Source organism: Pyxicephalus adspersus, chromosome 5 (genome assembly GCF_032062135.1).
Source record: "Pyxicephalus adspersus chromosome 5, UCB_Pads_2.0, whole genome shotgun sequence".
NCBI classification, from domain to species: Eukaryota; Metazoa; Chordata; class Amphibia; order Anura; family Pyxicephalidae; genus Pyxicephalus; species Pyxicephalus adspersus.
Window position 1 is genome coordinate 20,426,883 of NC_092862.1, and position 27,611 is coordinate 20,454,493.

General features: G+C 39.1%; 1 protein-coding gene across 1 annotated transcript; it reads right to left on the reverse strand.

Moving 5' to 3' along the window:
• ATP6V1C1 (ATPase H+ transporting V1 subunit C1) lies at positions 1 to 27,611 on the reverse strand. Its single transcript, XM_072410815.1, has 13 exons — positions 27,486 to 27,611; positions 15,206 to 15,374; positions 14,591 to 14,658; positions 11,954 to 12,039; positions 10,230 to 10,324; positions 9,618 to 9,709; positions 7,439 to 7,537; positions 5,892 to 5,960; positions 4,975 to 5,067; positions 4,804 to 4,897; positions 3,571 to 3,668; positions 3,110 to 3,236; positions 1 to 649 (listed from the first exon to the last, which is right to left on the reverse strand). Exons 2-13 carry the CDS (start codon positions 15,335 to 15,337, stop codon positions 554 to 556), a joined length of 1,149 nt encoding a protein of 382 aa, XP_072266916.1. The 5' UTR covers positions 15,338 to 15,374; positions 27,486 to 27,611; the 3' UTR covers positions 1 to 553.

A 27,611-nucleotide genomic window follows, 5' to 3' on the forward strand; every position in this document is an offset into this window, starting at 1 on the left:
TTATTACAGGTCTGTTTATTATTCCTGTGTGTGCTGACATTGCTCTAGAGATCTTTAACAAATATACAGAAAGCACATACATTAAATATTACATACACTTTACATCACAATTCCACGTTTAAACACCATGGTATGAACTAATTTCAGTAAATGGAATGGTATAAAGAATTGCACCATAGTCCCTTGTAACCAGGGTCTACGTACGAGCAGTGAGAAGGATGAAGGCTAATCACCGTACAAATGAGGCATGATATTATATAGAACCCATTGAGTCCTCTGGCATTCTCAGCAACTTCAGGTTTAAATAAATCTCTTTATAAATAGATTCTTATTTGCTCAGTCGACATTTAAATATTTCTTTGATTAAAAGCAACAATATCTAACCAACATTTGATTTTTAAAAGGAAAAAAAAAAGGTTTTTGAAGGTTGACTAAGGGGGAGGAAGGGTCACCTTGGTTAGAGACATGAGAAACAAGCACAGGGTTAGGGAGGAAGTGTATCACTGTACTTCAAACTCATTTCCGTTCCAATAACACAACCACTCAGTTTGTTCTACTTAAATTCCAGCAAATTGCAGTCGATCTTATAGTAGACATAGGGGTAATATTCTTGCTGGCTGAGGTTTAATCCAGGTATGTCCATGGGAGCCTAGGAGGGGAGGAGATATGTTATCAACAACAATTCAGAAGAGTCTGCAATAAGGATTTGATGAAGGTTAGGAAATGGTCCTCTGACTAATCTGTCCTGCCTCAGATCAATAGGTGTGCCAAGGTTTAAAGATTTAGTTTTAACTGATGAGAATGGATCCACGATCAGTTGAGTACGTGGGGCTTTTGGATGAGATGCAATTTTAAATTATTTAAGTTTATTAGGTATATATCTAAATATTCAGGATTTCACTCCATAGACACATGTTCCCCCTCTGTTTTCACCCTATAAAATTGCTGCAGGTACAGAAAAATACCAGGAGATTCTGCTAGAAATCCAGTGAGCTTTTAAGTTCCTGTAGCAAGCCACTAATGTACTGCCGTCAGCAATACACCTGCACCGAGTTCTTCCCTACTGAACTACAGAATACCCCCCCATCTACATTACACAAGAAGACGTTAGAAAGCAGGGATCATACAGGAATTTTGCAGCACGCAATTGGTATCTTTCTGTACTTGTAACATTTTAGGAAAAAAGAAATGGGGATATGTGCATGTATTATATACTCTGTCAGAGAACTCCCATCATAGTGCAGATGTCAATGTCGATTTTTCTAAAAAGCAGGAAGACTGCAGTACACAAACTGAAAGGAAAGCATAGACCAGCATACTTGCAAAGTATTTTTCTATGCAATTCAAATCTGTATATTATTATTATTACACAGTATTTATATACCGCTATATATTACGCATCGCTGTACAAAGTCCATAGCCATGTCGCTAGCTGTCCCTCAAAGGAGCTCACAATCTAATGCCCCCCATAGTCATATGTTTTTAATACAGTCTAAGGTCAATTTTGAAAGCCAATTAACCTAACTGCATGTTTTTGGGATGTGGGAGGAAACTGGAGTACCCAGAGGAAACAAACGCAAACACGGGGGAGAACCTGCAAACTCCATGCAGATAATGTCCCTGCTGGGACCTAGCACTGCAATAACCTCTGAGCCACCGTGCTGCCCCATGTTTCTCGAAAAATGTGCAATATTTTGATATTTATATGGCATTATGCCAATCTCTAAAAATTTTTGCACAGATTTGTGTAAATTTTATTATTAGCTTGAAATCATAATTAAATTAAAGAATTATCACCCATTTTAGCCTAGCTAGTGGGACACATTAAACTGGTGCAGTTCTACATTTGGCCACTAGATGGGGGAAGTCATAAAAAGAATGCTGAAGGTAAAGCTAAATGCTGAAAGTAAAGTTTACTTTACCTATCTCCTCCCCTTATCCATCTCCTCCCCTTCTCTGCCCCTACACTGACCTTATCAAACCCACCCTCCTCCTCCACAGTTCTGTACTTCTGTACAGCGATTTACATTCCTTTGTTGTGCTTCTGCCCACACAGTACAGCCTTACTGACTTCTATGAGTTATTTCCCAACAAGGTGAATGAGAATTGATGGAGCAAACAGAAATCAACAGGGCTGTACTGCAAAGTGGTCAGCAGATTGGCGAGGCTTTGCAAACAATTATCAGGTCCGGATCTCCGTAAATACTGAACTGTGGAGGAGGTGGATTGCTTAGGTCAGCAAAAGGAGGGGGAATAATAAAGGACAGTTAGATAAATGTAAACATGCCCTTTATCCTATAGCTCATTACATCTATAACATCTCCCCACGTTTTCTTGATATTTGCAATCAGGAATATCATTTGTGCTTCTAGTAGGCAGTAAATCAAAAAATCATTATACAAATTTATCTGAGGCCAAAACGCTCAATTTAGAACAGAATGGGTAAAGCTAAATCTACAATGACATTAATTTTAAATGTTTAAAATGTTTTACAGCTTTTGTATGAGTTTTAGGCATTTATAATAGGTGTTATAACCCAAGTTATGCGACAGATAAAATGTAGAATAGGAAAAACAGCCATAAACGCCTATAAACACCCAATTCATTTCAGAGATGGTGTTTGGAGCGTTTATAAATGTTTATATGCTTTTTAAGTGGAATTTGCAAGGAGTTTTTGCTTTTTCTTTACAACCCTTCAAGAAAATGGTGTGGACTGGCAATAAATGTTAACTTGAAATATGAGTGATTAAATGCTGAGCTTCAATACTGGAAAAGCAGACCATGTAAAATGATCCTTAGGGTTTCGATATATGTATTTTTGTTTTTGCTATATACCATAAAGCGAGGTGGATTGTTAGTAAAAATCATTGTAGCAATACAGCAATCACCCGGCCTGTTTCTTACACACCATGAACCGCCACATTTATTTCTGATTTACTGTTTTATACAGTCTATTTACACTGTCTTTACTATCTATACATTTTACTGTCTTTATGCTTTTGCACAGGATATGTAGAGAAATGTTTATAAAAGAGGAATCATTAAGTAACCCAATGGTACTGGGTATGGCAGTGTATGTGCCATTCAGAACAGAAATGGTTTCACTTACGTCAATGATGGAGGCCGCGCTGCTGTCCAGGTGCTTGTACAAGTCATACAAGACTTCCCTTAGCTTTTTCATAGTCTTCTTGTTGGGCTGCAGTAGCATGGCTTGGAAGTTTACAGGTAATCCATATCTAGAAGCAGAGCAATAGTTATGTTTCAGGGCTCATTGTCATTAAACCTATTTCCTAAATCCCCCCTACTGCAAAGGTTAAATGTTTGGGGAGCTTTTAAAAGTACTTTTACTTACCTTATCACTAGTCCATTTAATGGATACCCTGAAACTATTACTTACCATACTTTTTTCTCCAATGTGTATAACCTTTCCTCTAACCCTCCATGATAATTAGGGCAGGACTACCCAGAAGCCATTGGGCTACATTTATGTATATCCAACTGCTTGCTGTACTGAATAAACCTGACCCACTCAATCAGGAGAACAGAACACCATGGACATGGAGTATTTACCTTAAAACAGACTCCACAAAGACTCGGAGAGCCTTTACATGAATCCATGCAATGAAAGCTTCACTAAAATTCACTTTGAGCCATCGTACAAGGGGACCCTGGGAGAGGGGGGAAAAAAAAAAAAAAAACATTAAAACGTCATTTACACACATAATAAATATAGCTGCCATTGAAGTGCAAAGATTATGGCTACAAAACACTTAAAGAGGAACTAAACTCAAAACTGCCCAAAAGATCCATCTGCAGGTGTCCTGCATCGTCCAGTTTTTCGTTCCGGAGCCAGAGCTCCCGACGCTGCCATCTCTGTCTCTTCTTCCGCGTTCTTTACCCTACATCACCCGAACCAGGCACGAGATCCGGCGGCGTAGGATGGAAAAAAAACTTGCTTGATCTCACTGCGCATGCGTGAGATCGGCAAATTTGTTTCTTTATGCAAAAAGGCTCCTTCTGTGCATGCCCCCTAGTGTTCGAAATCTATGCGTATTTCCACGGAAAAAGTGTTACATTTTTTTCGCATGGAAATTTTTTTTACATTGTAGGCTATAATTCTTAGACATAATTCAAGGATATATGTCCAATATTTATTAAATTTAATAATAAACTTTAAATAAAAAAACACAAAAATCTGTTAAAAAAGAAAAAATTGTAAAACATGTAATATAACTGTATAGTAGCATATATATTATTTAGTAGTATATATATATTATAAGAAGATTTCTTTGTATTGAATACAATACACCAACGGAGCAAGGTAAGTTGTTTCTTTTTTAAGTTTAACGCGACCCCAAGTGTGACTCGGGATTACCGATTTTAGCATGTAAAAATCCACCCCTAGTCACACTCGAGATTACCGCTAGGGAGGTTAAAATGTTAAAGCACTATGTCTTGATCGAATAAAAAAGAGGCAACACACTGTATTCCAGAATGAGTAGTGTCAGCCTGCCCAGCTGACCTTGACTCTACAACACAGACATTAATTATTCTGTAGTCCAAGAAAAAAATTACAACTAACTGATCATGATCATCTTTGCAATACATGCACATTTTCTCATAATACGGCTCTTTAAAAAAAAAATCTACAGGTACAATAAAGTACCCAATAAGCTCATAAGTATTATTACAAGTAGCAACCCATATAAATCAGCAGAATACAATATTTTTTACTATAGTGGTTATTTAAATGTTCTCCTCCCCATACGAGCCCCCAATGTCTAAAATACTCATTGTCCTTACAAACTGCTTCTTCTTATCAGTGGATAGTCTATTCATTTCCTCCTTGTCAGCCTTCATCTCTTCCTCATTGTACTGGAAATCACGGACAACAAACCTGAGAAAAAAAACATGTTAGAATCCAGCAATTTACACCTGGACCCCCCTGGCTCCAATCATTCCCCAGGATCTTACTTATTCTCTCTGGCTTTGTGTCGGAAGTCATCTACTGCTTTCCTGAACAAAGTGACATTACACAGGTAGCTGTCCTGGTCTTCTGATAACACACTGTGCCGATAAAGAAAGACATTAATGGAAAAAAAATGAGGAATCACTACATGAATCTGATATATTGCTTGTCCTGGGGTGCCAGGAAACAAGTGGTAATACTTCAATCCTTGATAAACTTGGTACTCCAGATAGATATAAAAGGTACAAATTCATGCAGCTTTATCAACATTAATACACTATGAAACAAATTTTAAATACAAGCAACGTAATTGTCTGAATTTGATTTGATATTGGCTTCTTGCTGCATAAAGCAGGCTCTGTACAATAGAGCTCAGATTGATTGGAGAACTTGTGTCAATGGCATTCAATTCTGGCCTGTCCCCCGCAAGAGTACTGCAGAGAAGGACCCTTCCTCTGTGTGTGAATGCAGCAATCTCTATGCAGAGAATTGAAGTGCCCAGACATATAGTTCAGCAATCAGCAAAACTTATGTTGGCAGGGAAAGGCTTTTCTACACAGGCTGTGATGAAAAAAATAAAAACTTTGCACAAAATAAAAAGACTTTGCACACATTTTGTTTAATGCACATAGAATGTATAAGCCAATTTAAAATAAAAAATCAATTCAAGGATGGCGCAGGACCTGATCGAGGGAAGGTCCAGTGCCATCTTGGGATCTGCGGGACTAAAGGGGAGTGTGATTTAGTTCCATTTTAAGGAAACTTTAAGATTGATGAATGCCTGTTGGAGTCATGCTGTGTTCCACCACTACAACCTAATATTAGCTTTTTTGCTTGTTAGGCCTATCAACAAAAACAAAAATCTAACACTTTAGAAACTAGTATTGTGATTAAACAATTAATAGATATGATTTTCACTCACCTGCTGGATCGAGGAACGACCATCTCAGCTAAAGTTTCATATTGCTTAACCCAGTCATTGTAATTGCTCCTGAAAAACAAAGTTTACACAGATTACATGACCATCACAACATCAGGTTACACACACAGGGGTAATCAAATCATATGATGAGAGCTCCAATAGTACCAGACAGGTCCAGGATCTGACATAATTAGCTCCTATAGTATCATACAGGCACAGGTTCTGAACCAATGGGCTGTGATAGTACTAGACACAGAACTTGGTCCTGACAATGATTTCACACAGTACTAGACAGGACCAGGTTATGATATATTACGATCCAACAGTACTTGGCAGGACCCACTTCTGACACCATAAGCTCTGATTGTGTTAGACAAGATCAGGTTGTAACTGCTCCAAAAGTAATGGACAGGTTCAGGTTATGAAATGATGAGCTCTGATAGCACAAGACAGAGCCAGGTACTGACATAATGAGCTCCTATATTATTAATTAGGTGCAGGTTCTGACATAATGAGATCAGATAGTATTTATACAGGATCAGATTCTGACAAAATGTGTTCCGATTGTACCATATATGGCCAAGAATTAAACAGGACCAGGTTCTATCATAATTAGCTGTAATAGTACTAGAAAGGACCAAGCTCTAACATAATGGGCCTGATTATTTAAAGCTCTCCAAGGCATTCATCAGTGAAGCTGGGTGATCCAGCAATCCTGGAATGAATTTCCTAATAGTAATTTGCTATCTGTTAGCAAATGTTTTCAATCCTGGACCAGATGTACTCCAGGTTTGCTGGATCACCCAGCTTCACTGATGAAAGTGCATCCTCTCCAGTGTTTGAGAGCTTTAATGAATCAGCCCAATGTATTCCATCACCTGTATATGGTACATTGCAATGTCATTGCTAATGATAAATAGGAAAAGAAAACTAACGAGAGAAGAAGGGTTTCCATATTTTCAAGACAGTGGTCTATGCAGATCATTCCTGAGTCATGGAGAATATTCCTTTATGATCTTTGGGGTTTGCATTTTACTGGGTGGTGTATAGCACAGATACAGCATATTATTCTAGACTTCATACAGCTGTTCTGGCCGGCTGGTGATTAATTTTTCAGGATTTTACATTGTACAGGTAATACCCAATATTAATGATCTTTATGTACAGATTAAAACAACTGAATTGCTCAGGTCAATGGGAAGAAGTAGTGAGTGATGATCTGTGAAATTTGTTTCACAAATCTACATAGGACTCTTAAGTTGCCTATACGTGCATGATAAAACATGATTATCTACGTTGTATGAATATAATATATCAAGAACTGGAGGCGTTTTTTGCTAAGCTTTGTGACATCTAAAGATGAGAAAACTTCAAGGTCTAAATGACTAAAAAGAGCTCCTGACAAGAATATTAACAATCTTTGTAGGAGTGATGCTACTATATTTAGGTGATGTATAACTGTATTAGCAAATACAAACCCTTGCCCAGCCCCATGCCTTCATGCCTACCTCAGATCCTCAATAAACTATGAAAACCTTGGCACTTACTTAGGTACCACCACCAAAAGAGTGATCAAGTATTCAGAATCCAACACAAAGTCTTCTTTTTTCACAATTTCTGCCAGACTTCTGGTGATTAAACTTCCACTAGAAAAAAATAAGTAAAGAAAATGTTTAATTGAGTTGATAATTGCTTTCATGATCCATTGAAGAGACGTAGCACTTCAGGTACACATGCATTAACATTGTGACAGTGTCAAATTGTTTTTGGCATTAACAGATATAAAGGAGTCATAGCAAAGACTAAGGCTGAGAAAGAGACCAAATGAACTTCCAAGTTTACAATACAAAGGGAAACTCCCTAGGTAAAGAATATTTGGGCAGTATGGTGGCTTATTGGTTAGCACTCTGGCCTTTGCAGCACTGGATCCTAGGTTTGAACTTAGCCAGGACACTATCTGGATGGAGTTTGCAGGTTCTCCTCCTGTCTGCATGGGTTTCCTCCAGGTATTTAGGTTTTCTTGAGCATTCCAAAAACATGCAGTTAGGTAATTGACTGCCCCCCCCCGTAGACTGTATTAATGACATATGACTATTGTAGGGACATTAGATTGTGAGCTCCCTTGAGAGATAGCTATTGACATACCTATGGACTTTGTAAAGCGCTGCATATTATGTTGGCGCAATATAAATACTGTGTAATAATAATAACAATTTAGAAAGGCAGCTTCAAAAATTTTGCTAGTTGTCCATTGCTGAAATCTCAGTTCTGATGAACTTGGCTCTACCTTGTACCAAAATGTCATAAGAAGATGTTACTTGAGTAGCGGGAAAATGATTCCAAATTATGGGATGTCAAATACTCTTATCTGCCTCAGTATTGAAAAAGTAGAACAGGGCCAGGGATTCTCATCATTTTACTTTTAAAATCACTCAGAACAGTAAGGAGTCAGAATATGCTTTAACCTGCCCCTAATTTTAGCAGAAATTAGCAAGAATTTTCTAGCCACCATTTAGGAATAAAAAAGGAATCCATTTTTGGGATCTTTTTCAGTTAAGATTTGTTCATAGAAATGGTCACAAGTTACAGGCTGCAGAAAGACTTTGATTTTGGGGTTACAAAATGAAGAGCCAACTGACACCAGATTTTCAGTAGTACGGAGTAATTTGCCTGCATTCCAGAAGTGCCAGTGTGTCTAATGCTGGTGGAGAACAACCGAGATCAAAAACAGAGACAAGTTTTCCAGGCTGAGTAACCAATGTTTAACCAAAGAGCTGTATATCCACCCACCACTCCAGACAAGGAACTCTAGACTAGTATCAATGGACTTTTATTAAAATCCATTTCATGACCTGTTCTGGATCAGTTATTCCCTTAAACATAAGTGTTATCTGTAGCCCTTATCTCCCTCTCGTCTACAAAGTTACCATTGACTCGATCACAGCCACACACATTAGTTTATATTAAATAGAATAAATTAAGATTCCATGATACTTCAATGTTCAGCTTTGTAGTGGCTGCAGAAATTGACTGATACTGAGGTCTCTAAAAAATAACAGACTATCCCTGCAACCTTACAGGACTGAAATACTACTATTGGCTTGAGCCAACTTTAAAAGAATCGGTTTACTTTTTATTTGCACATTATTTGTCTATTACTGGAATAAATGCAGTCATCCTAAAAAAAAACCCTGACAAATAAGATAAAGGAAGTGAGGATTTCACGTAAGGATCTGTGTGTCTTGGTGATTCACCTGTTCCAGTGCGCTATATTCTGGAAACATTACATGTGAAGAAACTAGGATATATTGTACATAACATATCATGCTGTGATAAACCCGATATCTTCTTGGAGTTGTCTGTTACTCTAAGAGAACAGATTTACAGAGACAGTAACCAGATGAATATGGATTTACCAAATCAGAGAATATATTACTCCATCTGTTATAATTACAAGAATTAAGCAAAACCTAACTTTTCTAGAAAAAGGGAACATTCTCGTGTGCTCTATTTTTGGCATTCACCAAGTCATCTATAGGCATTTCCTGACTGTACTTTTCTGTGTCAAGCTGTTGTCCAGCTAATGTACTATATAACCTTCCTCTCCACCAACAAACCTTCTTGAATTACAGGCAGCTACGTCAAAGTGCTGATGGCTCTTTTTATTCACTCATGAACAGTAACCCACCCCGAAAAGAATATAAAAGTCCAAAGGAGAATCCTTACGCGTTTTTTCTTTCCAGATTTTGGAGATTGCCTTTCAGATTGTTGTAAGCAGCAGCCCGTGCTTTGAGATCATAGTCGATTTGTGTAACACCCTGAAAGTATAAAAACAATATGTTACAAATCTCTGTTTATTGAAAATGTAAAAAATTAAAACATTTACATCCAACTAATTATACCTTGTGTACCCCAACCCTTAAAAGATTACATTGTAAGAAAAAAGCAGTAAAACAGGAAGTGAAGCACATGAGATTGACCATAAAGAAAACATGGCTGTCCCTCCTGTACAATTATACAGTCTAAAACATTAACACATATTGAATAATTTGTTTACATCACGCTGATCTTTTACAAATTTAACTTTCTTTAAGACACAAGCCTGTTTGTATACACACTTTAAACACACAATTTATATGGCAAATTTCTTCATCCATCATGTGCTGTCTATACAATGGGCTCAATTGTTCGACCGAAAAAGTGCAGCATCCGACCGGCCATCAGACTGTGACCCTCATAGGACTAAAATACATACAGTTCCCAAACAAGCTGCTTTCTAATGACAACATTTTTCCTCACCCTTGGAAACAGAAAATGACATTTAAACTTGAGTCTTACTTTAGCGATTATTTCAGCAATGTTCTTCAGCGACTGCTTAATTGGGTACTTTGCCATGTCCCATTGGAATCTTGTGACATACGTGACTAAGTCCACTGAAAAAGAGAGGAGAAAGCAGTGAGGGCCAGCGTGGTATGGACACGTGCTGCTGATTCACACACATCAGACATGTCACGTGTTTGTACATTTTTTCTAGGCTAAACCTTTAGAAGGCAGATATTCTATCAAGGCTTATCTATCTGCTATATCCCTTTGCAACAATAAAGAGCTTTTATTATGATGCTGCTATGCTGAAAGAAACCTTTACTGCTTAATCACAGTTATCTGGCTGCTCTTTCCAGACACAGGTAGCATAACCTATCATTTTGGATGTTTCTTCAGTTTGACTGTAATGAACCATTGAGCTGAAAATGCATTTTACCATTCTTTTTCAACTTTCAATAGACTAGAAAATTCAAAACCCAAAGGCTGGCTTCAGTAAAAGTAAATAATAAAACCTTTCAGAAGTGAACATAAAAGAAGTTGTGTAGTTAGGTATTTTTCTACATAGCGATCATCTTGTCCATTAATCCATTAAGAGACACCAGAGTCAACTTCTCTCAGCCTGGAATGGCTAACAAACAGACCTGAAATGGTTCACAGAACAAGGCCACAAATTTGTCAGTGAATTATTTTAGATCTCTCTATGTCTCTAACTTCCCATCAATAGATAGTTTTGGAGCGATTTTCAATGGCCCATCAGCAGATTGCTATGATCGTAGACCAACTGTCAGGTTTTTGTTGCCATCTAACTACCCCATTCACAAAAATCAAGGATTGAATTTTGTAAATGGGTCAAATTCCTGCAACAAAAATGTGCCATAGGCCTTAGTACTACTTGCTAATAAGAACAGGTTGCTGGGTGTATCCGGTGCAACCTGTGCGCACATAGACCTGTGGATTGGTCAGAATGTGCAATGGCCCTATCTATTATAAAGATATACTAAGGTTTGCCATAAAAACATCAAATAAAGGACACAATGCATTTAATACATCAGTTGTAGTATTTGGGAGGCTATACTCCTGGAACAAAATAATCAGTTGCTCAGTATAGAAAAGGAGGATCTTCTAAACTTAACTGCACAAAAAGCCAGTTCCTTCTTTTGCTTTGGACTGGACCAGATGCCAGCACTTAACGGAATAGTTTGGTAAGTAGCTCACATCCCCCATTGTAACATAGATATCTAACTATCTGGGCCCTTGCTCCAAGCACGCCTTTCTCTGGTGCAGTGTGAACATTAAGGACCAATTCAAATAAATTTAACATTGTATCTGTTGTTATTTTTTTATACAGTATTTATTTATGCAGCACTTTCCAAAGTCCATAGTCATATCGCTAACTGTCCATCAACAGGGCTCACAATCTAATGTCTCTATCATAGTCATAAGACATTAACACAGTCTAAGAACAATTTTGGAGGGAGGGCTGAATAACCTAACTGCATGTTTTTTGGGATGTGGGAGGAAACCCACGCAAACACAAGGAAAACCTACAAACTCCATGCAGATAGTGTTCTGGCCACGTTTCACACCTGGGACCTAGTGGGGCAAAGTGCTAACCACTAAGCCAACTGTGCTGCCCACTCATAATTGGCTTATATATGTCCCAATATAAATGTGAACACACTTTTTTCCTGAGAAGAAACAGAACAAACAAGAAAAGTTTTAACAGAATGGTACAATACCTCCACTGGCCAGCAGGTTCTCTTGTACCTTGTCTCTGCTATCCTCCAACACATCAGCCATATATTGTGCCACCTTCTTCACCGTCCTAAGGGATAAAATCAGAGTTTGGGACTGGCTAGAGGACTGGGATATGGAACTAAATGCAATTCTTCCATAAAGAATTTTGTATTTAGAAATATACTACATAGGCTGCCACTGTAATATATTAGAAATTCAGCAGCTGGAATGTGACTGGTAGTGGTCAATCAAGTTTTACTTGGGCAGCAAATAACATTAGACATTCAGTGACTTGAGTTTGGTGCCATCCTTGTTTGAGGTATAAACTTGATGGAGGCCATGCGTAAAAAGGAAGTGATCTGATAATATTAACACTCTGAGGTAGTCTGGTACTAACTTGCATTGCCATTGAGTCCCAAAAGCATCTCGCAGTAGAGGAGTTTTGCATAGGCAGCTCCAAGCAACATGTTCATTTTAAAGCCAGCAACAGCTGCCCCTACATATATATTCCTGAATGAAGAGAAGCAGAGTTTAAGTTGCTGAAGGGTCCACTGTTAAAGGGTAACTTCACTTTTCTTTTGAATGCTTTTTGGCTAAGCCAATATTCTGATAAATGATATTAAAAATATATATATATATATATATATATATATATATATATATATATATATATATATATATTCATATTCAGATTTGTTTTGTTTTTTTGTTTTATCATACTTTTAAAAGGTTAATTGTTCACTTTGTCCAGTCACATTTGTTTTAACAAGCATGGGGTCAGCCTTCAATAGTAAACCGTTCATTATGTCAGTATGGAATGTTCACACAGACATGTCTTTAGAAATAATGCCTGCAATATACACCCAGTGGCAACCAACAAAAGCTAAACACTCTCAACTTGCTCCATTCTGTAGAAGGAATGCAGGTCAAAAAATATTTACAAAGTGAACCAATTTCTTTGTCCTGCAAACTAAAATGGTTTTCTGTTTACCTATGTCAGAAATTTGGCCAACAATGTAAGGTTCCTCTTAATTTACTAAGGAGTGAACTTGAGATAGTCCACCCAAAATTGAGGTTCAGTTCTGAGTCCATGAGAGATAGCTAAATACCCCAACAGTATTTGTTTTTAATTGATCCCATTGGTGAAATCTCCTTCAATGTTTTCACTCCTGTAGCTCCATTTGAAAAGTCTTACACCCACTGTTGTATTTTAAAAGAAAACCTCCCTGTAAAAATTGTGTACACCTATGGAGTGACGCAGAGATTCAACTACTTAATAAAAAAATAGTATTGGTATAAATCCTTCCTCTATCAATCTCATTGGTGTAGGCCAGCCCTTTAATGACAAATAATATGAAATAAAGGAGAAACAAAATAAAAGTGCTTTGTGGCCAAAACGATTTCTGTTAAAACAATGACAATTTTTTTGGCTTTCCAGTGTTCAACACAGATAATTTTTTTAACCGAGTGGGAGGAAACTGAAGGCAGCCCCTGTATTGTAAACCAATTCATCAGTAATCACAAAAACAGCCGGGTGGTTACTGAAAAGTGCTGTGTGGTGCACTTCGCTAAAAGGGTCTGGGGAGAACACTGCATTCATCTACAATAGGTGTTTTTGCGGATTTAATGCAATAGAATTCATATCAATTTAACAGAAATAGTTTTGTCTGCAAAGCCCTTTTCTTTTGTTTCTCTTTCCTCCTTTTTCTTTTCATATAATTCAGTATAAAATTGTGTTTGTCACCATTAATTAAAGTTAACATTTTTAGCAATACTTACCATTCATATCCATCCAGTATCCCACGTAATCTTCTTGCTGCAAATCTCAGGCAAACAACACATTCCTATCTTATGTGTTAAATACTTCAACTGTAGCAATGCCAGTATAATGAAAAACATCCACAACAGACAGGGTATCTGCTACTAACTGCTTTGCATCAACATCTGACAATAGACATGATGTACAAAGAGTTTCTAGCTACAGCTAAAGGTTATTTTTATAAATTAACTATAATGTATAACAATTTTAAATGAGCAGTTGTATAAAATAATTTGGAATTCAAGTGCCATGGCCTCCAAATCCAGATACAAGTTTATGTAAGTGTACAATCAGATGAAAATCATACACAGATAGAAAAATTTTGTAAATGGAAAAAAAAAAAGGCCGCAGCACTGCTCCAGGATACCTACGTCACACATCCCAGGAGGCACTAGGTGCTCCTTCTGCGCAGAAGGGGCATTTATTCCACTAAGAGGAAAGAGATGCTGATCTTACGTATGTGCAGTGGGATCAGCTCTCCTTTTTTTCCCCTTTACAGCGGCTACATCACCCGATCTCACACCTGCACTGTGCGAGAACGGGTGATGTAGCAAGAACACAAGAAGAAGATGGAAAAGAGGAATGAAAAGGAAGCGCTGGGACAAAAAGGAATTCTAGGACAACAGGGGACTAGATCGAAGGAAGGCCCAGTGCAATAGAGGGATCTGCCAGATAAAAGCGAAGTGTAATTTTTTTATTTTCAGTTTAGTTCCGCTTTAATGTGTTAACTGCAGTAATCACCCTGAGACTGTGCAGCACCCACTGTGTGCAGGAGTCATTCCATTCAAGTTGGAGAAAAAAAAATATTTTATACACTTACCCTTCCACAAATGTATCAAGTTTTGCCAGTTCATCAGATAAACCTACTAAAACATCAAGAGTGCCAACCTGGAGATACAGAAAGCAGAAATTAAATCTAGGAAGAAATGTGTTATTTTATGGAAAATTCAAATGTCTAAACTCACAAATGGAATCTGTTTGTAAATCTTCCCAGCATTTACCAAGTAGCCAGTAATTTTTCTGCTCAAAGAACCCTTAAAAAGGGCCTGGCAAGGTAAGCAGGGTTCAGCCCAGAAATGTTTTTCAGCTGGGTGGGAAGAAATTGTAGGTGGGTGGCACCCCCAGTATTGTGACCCAACTCATCAGTAACCACCCAAAAACAGCCGGGTGCTTACTGAAAAGTGCCAGGTGGTGCACCCAGCTAAAAGGGGCTGAGGAGAACACTGATAAGTACAGAAAGGTCAAGTGATGGGTATCCTTTATACAGGCACAGTAACGCTGCCCTGTATTAGGAAAGTGACAGTATCCCTTTAACCCACTGACAACGCTGCTTGGGATTTCAATACAACATAAGCCAAATATAATTTAAATAGCATGGCTGCATTACAATACTGACCTATACCCACCACCCACTCTTTGTCAGACAGACACTTACCTTGAGATCAGGTATGTTAAATTTGGAGTTGGCCGACAAGTTATTGTTTTTGGTGGTAGCTGCCATCAGTTTCTCCCAGGTCTGCTGGCAGGTTTTTTCCCCTGGGGCGGAGATTAACCAAAACTCTGTCATGATTGCTAGTTAGTTGCTAATCTCACTCAGATCTTCACTGAAAAAAACAGAAAAAGAAAACAGTAAGTCTAAGTATCCACTGGCATTTCTTTTTACATTTGAACATCAAAAACATTGAATTAGACTTAAAGCTTAGCTATATGCAGGAAACAAAAGTTGTGGGCTGTGCAGAGTGCAGTGACAGGCACCCATAAACCTCAGAGGGTGGCTGTAGGTGCAGGAGTACCCAAAATGACCTAAATTAAAACACGATTCAGAACACTGAACAATGCTACGAAAAAATTTTGCTTATCTGAGAGTACATGGTAGTCATAACATCAAGACTACATGTTAGCTGTCAGATCAGGCTACTGTCACAACTTGGTGGTTTATTACTCCACCTGTAAGCTCTTCACGTTAAAAAAAACAAATTTAAGCGTTCAACCCAGAAATTTTTTTAAGCTAGTGGGAAGAAATTGTAGGTGAGTGGCAGCCACTGTATTGTGACCCAACTCTTTAGTAACCACCCAAGAACAGCTGGGTGGTCACTGAGAAGTGCTGGGTGCTGCGCCCAGCTAAAAGAGGCCGGGGAGAACACTGATAACTGGCATTTATGTATAAAGGTAATGCAAAATGATTTTGTATGTTATTGTAGTATGGACAGAATGGAAACACAAAACATGGATAGTTTGTATTCTCAGTTACAGCCAGCAGGAAACAGGATTTTCATTTAATAACTTCTTTGTTGAAAAAATTGATTTAGGTAGAAATCAATAATAGTTTATAGACCTTAGAAATTATCTATGCTCCTTATCCTCACCAATGCCATTTAATCAAAAAGATACAAAAAATCAGTTCTATACAACAACGGTCACCAACCGGTGGTCTAGAAGAAGATTTTAGTGGTCCGCAGACAGGCTCAGATCTGCAATGGCAGAGTAGGCGGGGTTATGGCATTACGACCTCACTATGGGGGAGGTTCTTCCCCTTTGATTGACAACTGGATCCCAGTTGTCAGGAGCGGGTAATTTTAGTGGTCCAAAAAGGGGACCACTGCTTTACAAAATCATTTGCGGTGACTTTTTTTTTTTTTTTTAATTACAGATCTCAGTAGCTCAAGCTATATATACATACACAAATACATATATACATACACACACACACACACACACACACACACACACACACGTAACTTAATCAAAGCAGGATGGTTCAGCCACCGTATCTAAAGAAACAGTGCTACATTTTCTCTTCTTGTCTGCACTCATCAATCCTATTTACCTTATCTGCCTAACAGTCTAGTGGATCCTGAGAGGACCCCACTGACAATAAGAAAAGAAGGTAGTGGCACCCACAGAATGACCTTTGCTTTTAGCCTAGAAATACCCTTTAGCTGCATTAATTAGTGTGTCTGTGTGTGTGTGTGTGGGGGGGGGGGGGTATTCCAAATAACAGCAAATTTAATAAAAACTCTATTTCAATAAACAAGAAACTTGAGACCAAAGCCCTGTACAGACATGACATCAGATAGACATCAGATCATATAATGATTTTCAGTGACAGAAACAAATGAACGATGTACACACATCACCGTTATGTTTAATGGAGAGGGGAAGGAGGATGACGAGAGAGTAGGACCCCACTGTGCTTTCCTTCATCGAAAGAAAAAGCACAGTAGTCAAGACGAGCAAACCTGTTCATTTTGGATGACAGTCATGTGACATGTAAAAAACTTAACATTGGAACTTTAACAGGACCCTACTCACATTATATAAGTTACAATAAAGGAGTTTAGATCAAAGAAAACCCCCTACCTGTGTGCAGTAATGTGTTTTAAAAAAATTTAAAGCATATTTCTGTCCATCTAATTTTTTTTTTCTTCAAAAAGTGGCATTGTGTGTTCAGTAAATGGAAACAAAGCTACCAGGTTCAGTCTGTAAAAAAATGGTAACAGCGATATTATTTGAGTGTTGATACTGGGAAAAGTTGGTATTAACATTTCCTGCTAATAAAAGCTTTCTCTTGAAGAAAGTTTTACAGAAAAATAGAAAATGTCATCTTGACATGGAAGAAAGATTTTCACTTGATATGGTTTTTCTTTCAGTGATATGAAAGCTGCTCACGTTATCTTAATGACATCTTAAAGTAACTTAGGCTGCAAACACCTGTGCAATAATTGTCATTGGAAAGGATCACAAAATGATCACAAAATGATCACAGTCCTTTCCAACAACAAAAGACTGCACAATGCATGAACGAGCACTCCGTTCTGCTCTATGGAGGATGGAAGGGAGAACAACAGAGTGGCTCCCCGCTGTGCTCTCTCCACTTTCATTACGACCGTTCCTTGTCCATGGATCTGCCAGGACGGTCTTATTGGATGAGAATCATCTGACTTGTGTACGTAGCCTTACTGTGCACAATGTACATAGTTTGTGAGAGCCCATGGCTTGAGATCGGAATGATTCACATGGGATTGTCACTTGACCTATCGCACAATCCATCTTACATAGAACCAATGTAATAATGTTGTATGAATATTTGGAAATCCTTCCAGAATAATACTGCCAGTCTGTTTTACATAAAATCATATCATAATGTAAGCCCTTCACAGGGCGCTGCCATCTTCTTCCTTCTTCTTTGACCATCTTGACTGGCAGAGATGGTGCCACGCCCATAACGTTCACTCATTCCTGGCAAGCGCAAGGGAAACCAAGACTGCTGGTATCCTGGCAACCTAAGCTTACGCTGCGCATGAGTAGCTCAGTTTTCCAGAATGTTCAGGCAGGTAGGAGAGATTATTGCAGAAGGAACATGGCCTATTCCTTTCTGAAATAATGACCAGTCTGACTGAGCATTTCAAAAAGTGGTTGTGGGTCAAATATTCATCTCATTCACTCAATGTACTTTTTCAAAGTTTATTCGGTACCGGCTTTGTGTCTTTTTGCCTGGTGGCATTCTGACACTCTCCAACATATTACAAAGTACTTTTAATATGAGTTCATATTGCCAGTTACAATGGGCCTATTCATACTAATGCAATATTCTTTGATGTGTTTGCCAGTGAAGTCAATAAAGAAAATAAAAAAATGTAAAACACATGACAACGCATGGGTTGGGACGCATGTCAAGTCATGGCACGATAATACTTGTTGATGTGTGTTGTAATACATTTGGCCGTTTAATACAAAAAAACCCTAAATCCTTAAATGGAAAATGCATGGTGTGAATAAACCCAAAAATATAAAGATTAGAAATAATCTGCATATCTATAATCTACAAATATACACATTTCAGGACTACAATGTTGGGTCCTGGATGGCAGGTATATTTCCCCCTGCTTTAGGTCATGGTCTTTAAATAAAGGTTATCCACGGTAGAAGGAGTCTGGAAAGTGTGTCAATTATTGGGAGCAGTTTTGTTAGTTTTCTTGACTGTAAGATGGATGGGAAGGATCTATGTGGGCCCTCCTATGCTCCCGCAGTACATGCCAGGTTTTAAAGACAGCAACTGTGGGCAGCACTGGGCAGCTCCAGGTTGTCTGGAGAAAATACCTGTACACCCCAATGATACCTGTGGGAACAAAGTGCCCTCCTGGACCATCCGCTCAGGCAGCGAGACTTTTTTTTTCACCTACGACCAATTGACTTGGTCGTAAATGACTAATTGACTAAAGTGTCAACATTATTATATTATTTATATAGCGCTAACAAAGTACACAACGCTTCACAAAGTCCATAGTCTTGTCACTAGTTGTCCCTCAAAGGGACTCACAATCTAATGGTAATTTAAAGAATAAATCTTATGCTAAATCTTTGGAATGTGGGACGAAACTTGAGTACCCAGAGGAAACCCACACAAACACGAGGAGAACCTGCAAACTCCATGTGATAGTGCCCTGGCCAAGATTTGAACCTGGGACCCAATGCTAACCACTGAGTCACCGTGCTGCCCATAGTAGTTTGCTTGTTTTCATTGGATCTGCTGAAGTGAAGTTGTTTAATTTCTGTTTGAGCCCAACAAATCGGACAAAATCTAATATTTCTAAAGAGTCCTGGCATAGTTGCTGATCCCCCGAACTTCAATATATCAATATTAGGCAATTGTTAAAAGAAGAAGAATGTCATTGTGTCCAGGCAGAGTGAGCACGGTAACTTCTGAATGTAAAGTTTTTACACTGAGTTTTTACAGCTGTTATCTACGAATTGCTAGGGATTGCAAATGTTCTCTGAAACAGAAGCAGAAGTAATGAATAGCTTATAACAACCCATACTCCCAACCACCAATATATAGCATAGAAAAAGGAATGATATGGATCACTTTAGTGAAATATGATTTCCTTTCCACTGAGGAATCTTTAGTAGGACTGCTCCAAATATGAGGACATCTCATCAGCTGCTATGGCTACTGTTTATTCAATATAGTAAGCAAACCAGGACCGGCTGCAGAAACTTTTTATAAAAAGGCTTTTTTATTTTTTGAAAAAGTGGTCTTACTAAGAGCTTATAAACATGATTTTGTTAATGGTTGAGTCAATTCCCAAATCGCAATTAAATGATAGCTAGAATTCAAGAGATAAACTAATATATTGTCAGACAGGACATGTAAACAGATGACACGGATTACATAACAGAATGAACTTGCTTCTGTAAACAACAATATGAAAGGGCAAGTCCAGGATGAGTATGGCCAATACTGGCAAATTATTGGCAAGAAATACTCTGATTTTAGATCTTGAGATAATCAGGCCATTTTGCTACAAAGTTCTTCAGGTTATCAGATATGCTAGTTTTCACATGGAGATATTTTGATAAATGTAGATGTGTGAATGGCTGGAATGTCTCACCAGGATTGCTGCAGTTGTGCAGGGGTTGGTATGTAAATTATTATTATTATTATTACTATTATTAAACAGTATTTATATAGCGCCAACATATTATGCAGCGCTGTACAATAAATAGGGGTTGCAAATGACAGACACAGACAGTGACACAGGAGGAGAGGATCCTGCCCAAAAGAGCTTACAATCGACTAAATGATTACGTCTACTCTGGCCATACACATGGAAATGTATTCACCCAAACTCAATGTAAAGTTTACATTCCATTTCAAAAGAGGATGATTGAACCACCCAATATTTTTGAATGACCTGGAAAAATCAAGTGGAAGTGACCATGGTTAAATGTTTGTTTTGTATTAGATTGGTTGACAAGGTTTTTTGTTTATTATTAAAGTGTTCAACCCAGAATTTTTTTAAGCTAGGTCGGGAGAAATTGTAGGCGGGTGGCAGCCCTTGTACTGTAACCCAACTCATTAGTAACCTCCCAAAAACAGCTGGCTGGTTACTGAAAAGTGCTGGGTGGTACTGGGGGGAACATTGTTATTATATGGAGCTGGAGCAAACAATGAATAACAAAAAAACGTAGCTGAATTATGGATCAATGGCTGCTTACATTCTAAGCAGATGTATTGAATGCCCTCCATAAAATTGTAATAAAAACAAAAGGTTTGGAGGTTATATCTATAGGTAGTGATCTACATCTCCATGCCTAGATGATAGAAACAAAAAAATCAGATGAGATCCTTCATAAAAATAAACCTTTATTTGAAACAGCCAACATGTTTCCTGGGGTATAGGACTCTCTTTCTCAGGGTTATCCCTTAAGAGTGCAGCTGAAAAGGTTACAAAAGGTTGAAATAGTCAGTACTGAAAAATTCCAGGAAGAATCATTGGACAGGACTGTGGTAGGTAATGTGGTCCACGTTACCCTAGAAAATAATGCTGCTATGTTCCAGCGAGTGTTGCATCTAAGATAATAATTGTAAAAAAATAGTAAGAAGCACAAGCATCAAGGCTAATCAAGTAAAGCCAAGTAATGTCTGCTTTGTCTGGCAATGGTTATGGGCACATATGGGCCAGGCTCATTGGTTTATTAGACTGTTGATATTGCTGTAACACATTACATATACAGCAGCCTTTCTGGTGATCCACCATGGAGTTCAGCAGCTTGCAATTTTTCTCTATAGCCCTGGAGACAAAGCCAAGTCTAATCCCCAGAACTATACTGCCTGCTTCAGTAAAACCATCACAGTTCTGTTACCAGTCTCCTGTTTCTAATGTCTGGGTTCCCAAGAGTATTTAGGCTCCCTTGGTTTGTGCAGAGGAACCATTCAGAATTCCTTTACAGGGTTCTCCCCAGCAACATTTAGCCGAGCACACCACCTGGTATTTTTGGGTGCTTACTGAAGAGTGGGGTCACAATACAGGGGTTGCCACCTGCCCACTATTTCTTCCCAGTGGCTTAAAAAAAGTCAGGGTGAAACACTGCTTTACCACCTTACGGGCACATTCAGACAGGCCTCGGATTGAGTGATCCTGCGCAGCTAACAGCAGTTGACACCTTGGTAGCTGCTTGGTAACTCGAGACTTAAAGAACCAGGGTCTGCACATTTAGCAGCTGGTGCCAGTAGGTGGTACTGGTACCACTAACTGCTGCTCTCTTTCTTTGGGGCTGCCGTGGGAAGAAGCTTTTTGGCCTGAGGAAGAAGTAACTGCACCATAACCTCATGGCCAGTCCGATATAGCCTTAAGCTACGTACACACGTGCAATAATTGTCATTGGAAACGAACAATTAACGTTAAAAAATTATTAACAAAAAAATCAAAAATCTTTAACAAAAAAGCGCACAACAACTGGTCCACAACGCCGATGAGCGAGCAATGTCGCTGGAAACCTATCCGTCTTGGCGGAACTGTTTTGGCAACAATTGTTCGTTATCTATTGTGTGTGCGGTCATGTAGTAATCATGGGTGGTTCTGCGGTACACATCGCTTCCTTCATCAGACCGTATCTAGTAATTGTACATTATTGGTGGATTATCTTTGAACGATCGTATCATTACAGTATGTACAGAATCACGCACTATACAATCGTTCAAAATATTTATGAATAATTATTGATCTGTCATTAGTTGTTCGTTTTCTAACAACAATTTTTGCGCGAGTGTACCTAGCCTTATATTGAGAACACACTTTCTTACAGGAAGATCTTCACCAAGTTATGTTACAGGTGCAATACCCAGACAATTGGCAAAACATGGGCACAAGAAGCAATGATTTCTGTAATCCATATAGCAGCCACGGCTCAGTCCATCTGAGCATCTTCAGTTCTAAAGTGACAGCCTCTAGGCACATGATTTTTGCATGTGCAATCATTAAATATGTAGCATACACACAATGAACACAGCTAGTGAGAACCTAATTCCTTCTTAGGGTAATGCTGTGTGTACAGCAATAACACAGAACGGTCAAAGTGAACTGCAGAGACTAAACTCTATATGTGCAATCACTGTCTACACTGTAAACACATCAAAGAACTAAAGCAGCCTGAGGACACATCGTTCATTCATAATAAAAGAAAAGTTACAAATATAGTGTTGTGTTAATGTAACACTGCTGGACACATGCCATATCTCACCTATTTAAGTGCTCATACATGCACAGTGCCCTGTGGTTAATTAATATAGCAGAAGGAAACTAGGAAATAGGGCGAGTTCCCCATTCTCAGACCTAGATGTCAAACTGACAAAGTAGTTGCAGAATTATAGCCAAGATAACAGACACAATGTTGCTGTACTTGATCTGGGCATCAAAAGTTCAATGACCCCCTGTAATAAAAAGGTTAAACCAAACCTAAGCCAACCCTCACCAGTATTAAACTTTTTCACAGACCTATAATGGGGCATATTTCCTATTTCAACCTGGCACAATCAAACTTTAAGGCTGGGTACGCACATGCAATAATTGTCGTTGGAAAGGATCTTTCACGATTCTTTCCAGGGACAAAAGACTGCACAATGCATGAACGAGCGATTTTACGTGTGAATCGTTGGAAAGGATTGTGAAAGATCCTTTCCACTGACAAAATTCTAATGTGTGTACCCAGCCTTACCTACCTGTCCACTATCCAGGGAGATCTTTGCCGTGTGGCTGGTATAGTCTGGTGTTCTCCCCAGCCCCTTTAACGCTGAGCGAGCAACCCGGCTCTTTTTGGGTGATTACCAAAGAGTTGGGTCACAATACAGGGAATGCCACGCGCCAACAACTTCTTCCCACCCAGCCTAAAATAAATTTGGGGAGAATACTGTAGTCTCTACATAGAAGCATCCCAGCTGGGCCACACGGCTGGGCAGATTCTCCATTATTGCAACAGAAAGCGCGTCTACTATTGAGACCAATAATTACCAGCGTTAGGGATGGATGGAACTCTGTGGGGCCGAATTAAAAACTTACTTTTCATAACTTTAATATCTCATAACCTCATTAAAGCACAATAGGTTTAGGTTAACATTAATGTATGTCCTTCTGAAAAAAAAAAACCTACTTCCCTTTCACGGATTTAGCAATCACAATACGCAGAACTGGAGTGAGTGGTCAGGCTGTTTCCTGTCATGGGTTAAGACATTTCTTCCACTGTGTCAGAATAAATGGGGGGGGGGGTAGTAAAATGGGACACAAGTTTTTTTTTTACCGGTATTATAATTCTATTGGTAGACAAAACAAATCATTATCCATACAGGTCGTACAATAAATAACACTAAAATCAGCTTAAACAAGAATACATAAATCAAAAATACTAAAAATGCGATAATTCGGTATACTGTATAGTAATATTTTTTTCTAAAACACCTCCCTAGTGTGGTAAATTTTAAAACAGGTACGCGAACGCCGGGTGTTCTAAATCTTTCCGAACTTCCGTACTTCCATGCAAAAAGTGTTAAATTTTTTGCATGGAAATTTAATTTAGATTATAAATTTAATAATAATTTTTTTTTTCATAAAACAAAAAAAAAATCTTTAAAAAAAAATAGTGTATAATGTAATGTAATTGTACAGTAGCTTATATAATATATATATAATTCAATTATATATATATTATATAAAGATTTCTTTGTATTGGACTCAATACAGATTTTTTGTATTGAGTTCAATACAAAGTTATTTGAATTTCCCGCCCGCACCGACACACGCCGGATGAAGAAGGAAGAGGACAGACGTGTCCGGAGGAGCTGCGGGGACAAGGTAAGTATTTTCTTTCAGTTGTAATCCGATTGACATACAATGGGTGACAATCGGATTGCAATATAACGTTTGTTTATATTTTTAACCACCTGAGAAAAGTTCGGGTTTAACTTTTTTTGCAAGTGTTTTTACCCTGAACCAAGGTCGGGTTTAACGGCCGGGTGGTTAAGCATCCATATCACTGAGTGTTTTACATGGATGTCAGCTGCTAGATCTGTGTTTCTCAACCTTTTTACTATGGGGGAAGCATTGAAATAACTTTCAGGTCTTCAGGGAACCCCTTCTATAAATACTATATCCACAGCTTCACCACAGAACATTAGTGTGGTGGTCAGTGGTAAGAACTTGTCTTACATTGCTGGCCGGTGGGAGAAATGTCATTATTACAGATAGCCAAAAAAATCATTGGTGTCACCTAAACTGACCTGAGAGGCATAAATTGCTCAAGGAACTGCTAACAACCCTTGGTTGAGATGCACTGTATTAGAAGTCCAGAGACATGGCCTATAGGAACCCAATAAGAAGAGACGCCAACATAGAGGGACAGTATAGAACTGGCTGCCACAGGCGGAGAGCGGCAGTGTCAGGGGTTTTAGGTATTTTGTTCTTCATGCTGTAAGGAAATGCAAATCCCATTAGGATGTTAGAAAAGATTTTGCTTTAGACCCTAAAACAAAGCCGTATTGACCTCTCTAGGTATAGGCAGCCAGTCCTGTTTCACCTCCCCAGTGTTGTCATACAATGATGTGGCTGCTGCTTTAGGACTTCAAGACAAATTGATGGGCATTTCTCACGATCAAAGTACAGCACTCACATGACCAGGAAGAAAAACAAAGAGGACTTCAAACCCTCCCACACTGCAGACTGAAAAAAAAGGAAATAGGGCCCAGCTATCACGTGACTGCAATTTCCTAATCTGATGGAGATCTATGCATGTGTCTATAGAAGTGTTTCTCAACATAGGGGAACCCCTGCTATGATTACTATATCCACAGCTCACAGTATATTAGTGTGGCTGTCAGTAGGAAGTATTTAACATTGCTGGCCAGTGAGAAGAATGTCGTCCTTACAGATAGCCAAGCGGTGATAATTTCTTATTGCTTGAAGAACCCTTAGTAACCCTGGTCAGGAAACACTGGTCTGAGAGACCATCTTCTGTTACCGAACACAACCTTCCTCTGAGCCTGGTCATGCCATCCTACAGGGATGCCATTATATATGTAACCGGCGTATACTAAGGAACTCTAATCAAAGGATTAATCAGTGAGACTGCTTCTAATATAGCTTCTTGATCAGCAGTCGCCAACTGGTGGTCTGCAGCTCTGTCGCCCGTATGGACACAACCCACCCACTCTCCCATCACAAGCTCTGACCTGCTTCCTAAATTCAGGGGGGGGGGGGGACAGTGGCACAACTTTTGCACTCTCCCCCCCCCCCCCCCCCCCCCCGGAATTCAGCAAAAAAGGGCTGAGCCCGATGGGAGAGTGGCATTATGACGTCACTCTGAAGGAAGTCACTGACACGGCTCCCGGCACGGATCGGTTTCCATGGTGGTCCATGACCTCCAAAAAGTTGGCAACCACTGCTCTAGATCAGAACCTCATATAGGACACAACCAACAATCCTGAGATCCTCATATACCAGTGATCTCCCCAGACCCTTTTAGCTGGACACACCACCGGACACTTTTCAATAACCACCCGGTGTCATTACTAAAATGTTGGGTCACATTACAAGGACCATCACCCGCCTACAGCTTCTTCCCACACAGCTTAAAAGAGAATTCTGTATGTCTAATATTACTTTAATTTAAATTATGAGTTTTAAAGAGGAACTAAACTCAAAAACGTCCAAAACCAAACAAAATACACTTACCTTCAATCTTGCACAGCAGTGGATCAGTCCGGAGGACTCTTCTATCAGGTCCCGCGTCGTCACAGCAACCATCTTCAGGCTGGCGCTCCGGGCGGCGCCATCTTCTCCTGTTCTTTAGGGTTCTTTTTACTACATCTCCCGGGCATGCGCAGAAGGAGCACTCAAAGAGCCTCCCAGAATCCGGGAGGCTCTGCACTCCCATTCATTCTCAATTGAATTAGGGGCAGTGCTGCACCCTTTAAAAAAAAAAAAAAACAAACAAACACACAGAACTTTTACTTACCATAAAAGGGTTGTCTACCTTTATATGTAAAGTGAAAATTGTGAGTTCAGGTACGCTTTAAGGATCCATATTTAATCAGTCAGACAAAATCATGCCAGTAAAAGCATTGTGATCTGGCACCGTGGCATTGAAGTTGATGTCCGAGGTCTCAGTCCCACCAGGTTTGTGATTGGATTTTGTAAGTTTCCCCCTATAATCCACATGTACGTTGCTATGGAAACCCCATTGGTGATGTTGGGTCTCCTGCAGACGGCCATTGATGTAAAATGCTTCCTATAGAATAAAGGCCACATAGGACCGGCTCTGCAGGCAATGCGACAGAACCCGGGGGTCCATATTAATCTTAAACAGGATATAGCGCCAACATATTACGCAGCGCTGTACATTAAATAGGGAATGAAGTAGATGAACGCGGACTTAGATCTGCCATCCACTCATTATTATTATTGAACAAGATTTATATAGCGCCAACATATAACGCAGCGCTGCACAATAATTAGGACCATTCAAACAAATGTTGCAGCCTTTGATGCGTCCATCTGTATCGGGGACAGCAGAGTGTCATCTCCATGTGTAAGGCCAATAAATGATTTGTATAAAATTATTTGTATCATTTGTATGAAGCCCAAAAATTGCAGGAAAACTAAGGGAGGCTCTGTAATAAATCAAAAGAACAAATGTTCCTAAAAAAAAGGTTGGATTTTGTGGATTGAGGCCTTATGTTGTGCATGCTGGGAGTTGTAGTTCCACCAGCAGAAGGGAAGGCCAGGGCCATTCCTGTCACAGATAAGTGAATGGGGATTCAATGGTCACAAGCCCAGCCTGTCTCTCACATGATCTTCTTTCCCCACCCATAGCTTGCCAACCAACAGATTCACCCTCCCTATAGATAAACCGAAATCCGTGTCATTATACCGCCATTATCATACCTGGGGAATGAGGAACGAAGACAAGGCTCGCTACACACAGGCGACAGCTCAGCTCAGCACATCTCCGCCATCCTCTCACTCACAAACCATCGCATAACTCTCATTACTAGAAAGATAGTCAATATA

What these genes read in the sequence shown, in the direction of transcription:
- ATP6V1C1 (XM_072410815.1), bottom strand. Translation starts at nt 15,337, where the DNA reads ATGACAGAGTTTTGGTTAATCTCCGCCCCAGGGGAAAAAACCTGCCAG. An exon ending in AATCTGGAAAGAAAAAACGC is followed by an intron (nt 7,538 to 9,617) that starts GTAAGGATTCTC and finishes ATTTTTTTCTAG; the next exon opens with TGGAAGTTTAATCACCAGAA. An exon ending in TTTGTGGAGTCTGTTTTAAG is followed by an intron (nt 3,237 to 3,570) that starts GTAAATACTCCA and finishes CTCTGCTTCTAG; the next exon opens with ATATGGATTACCTGTAAACT.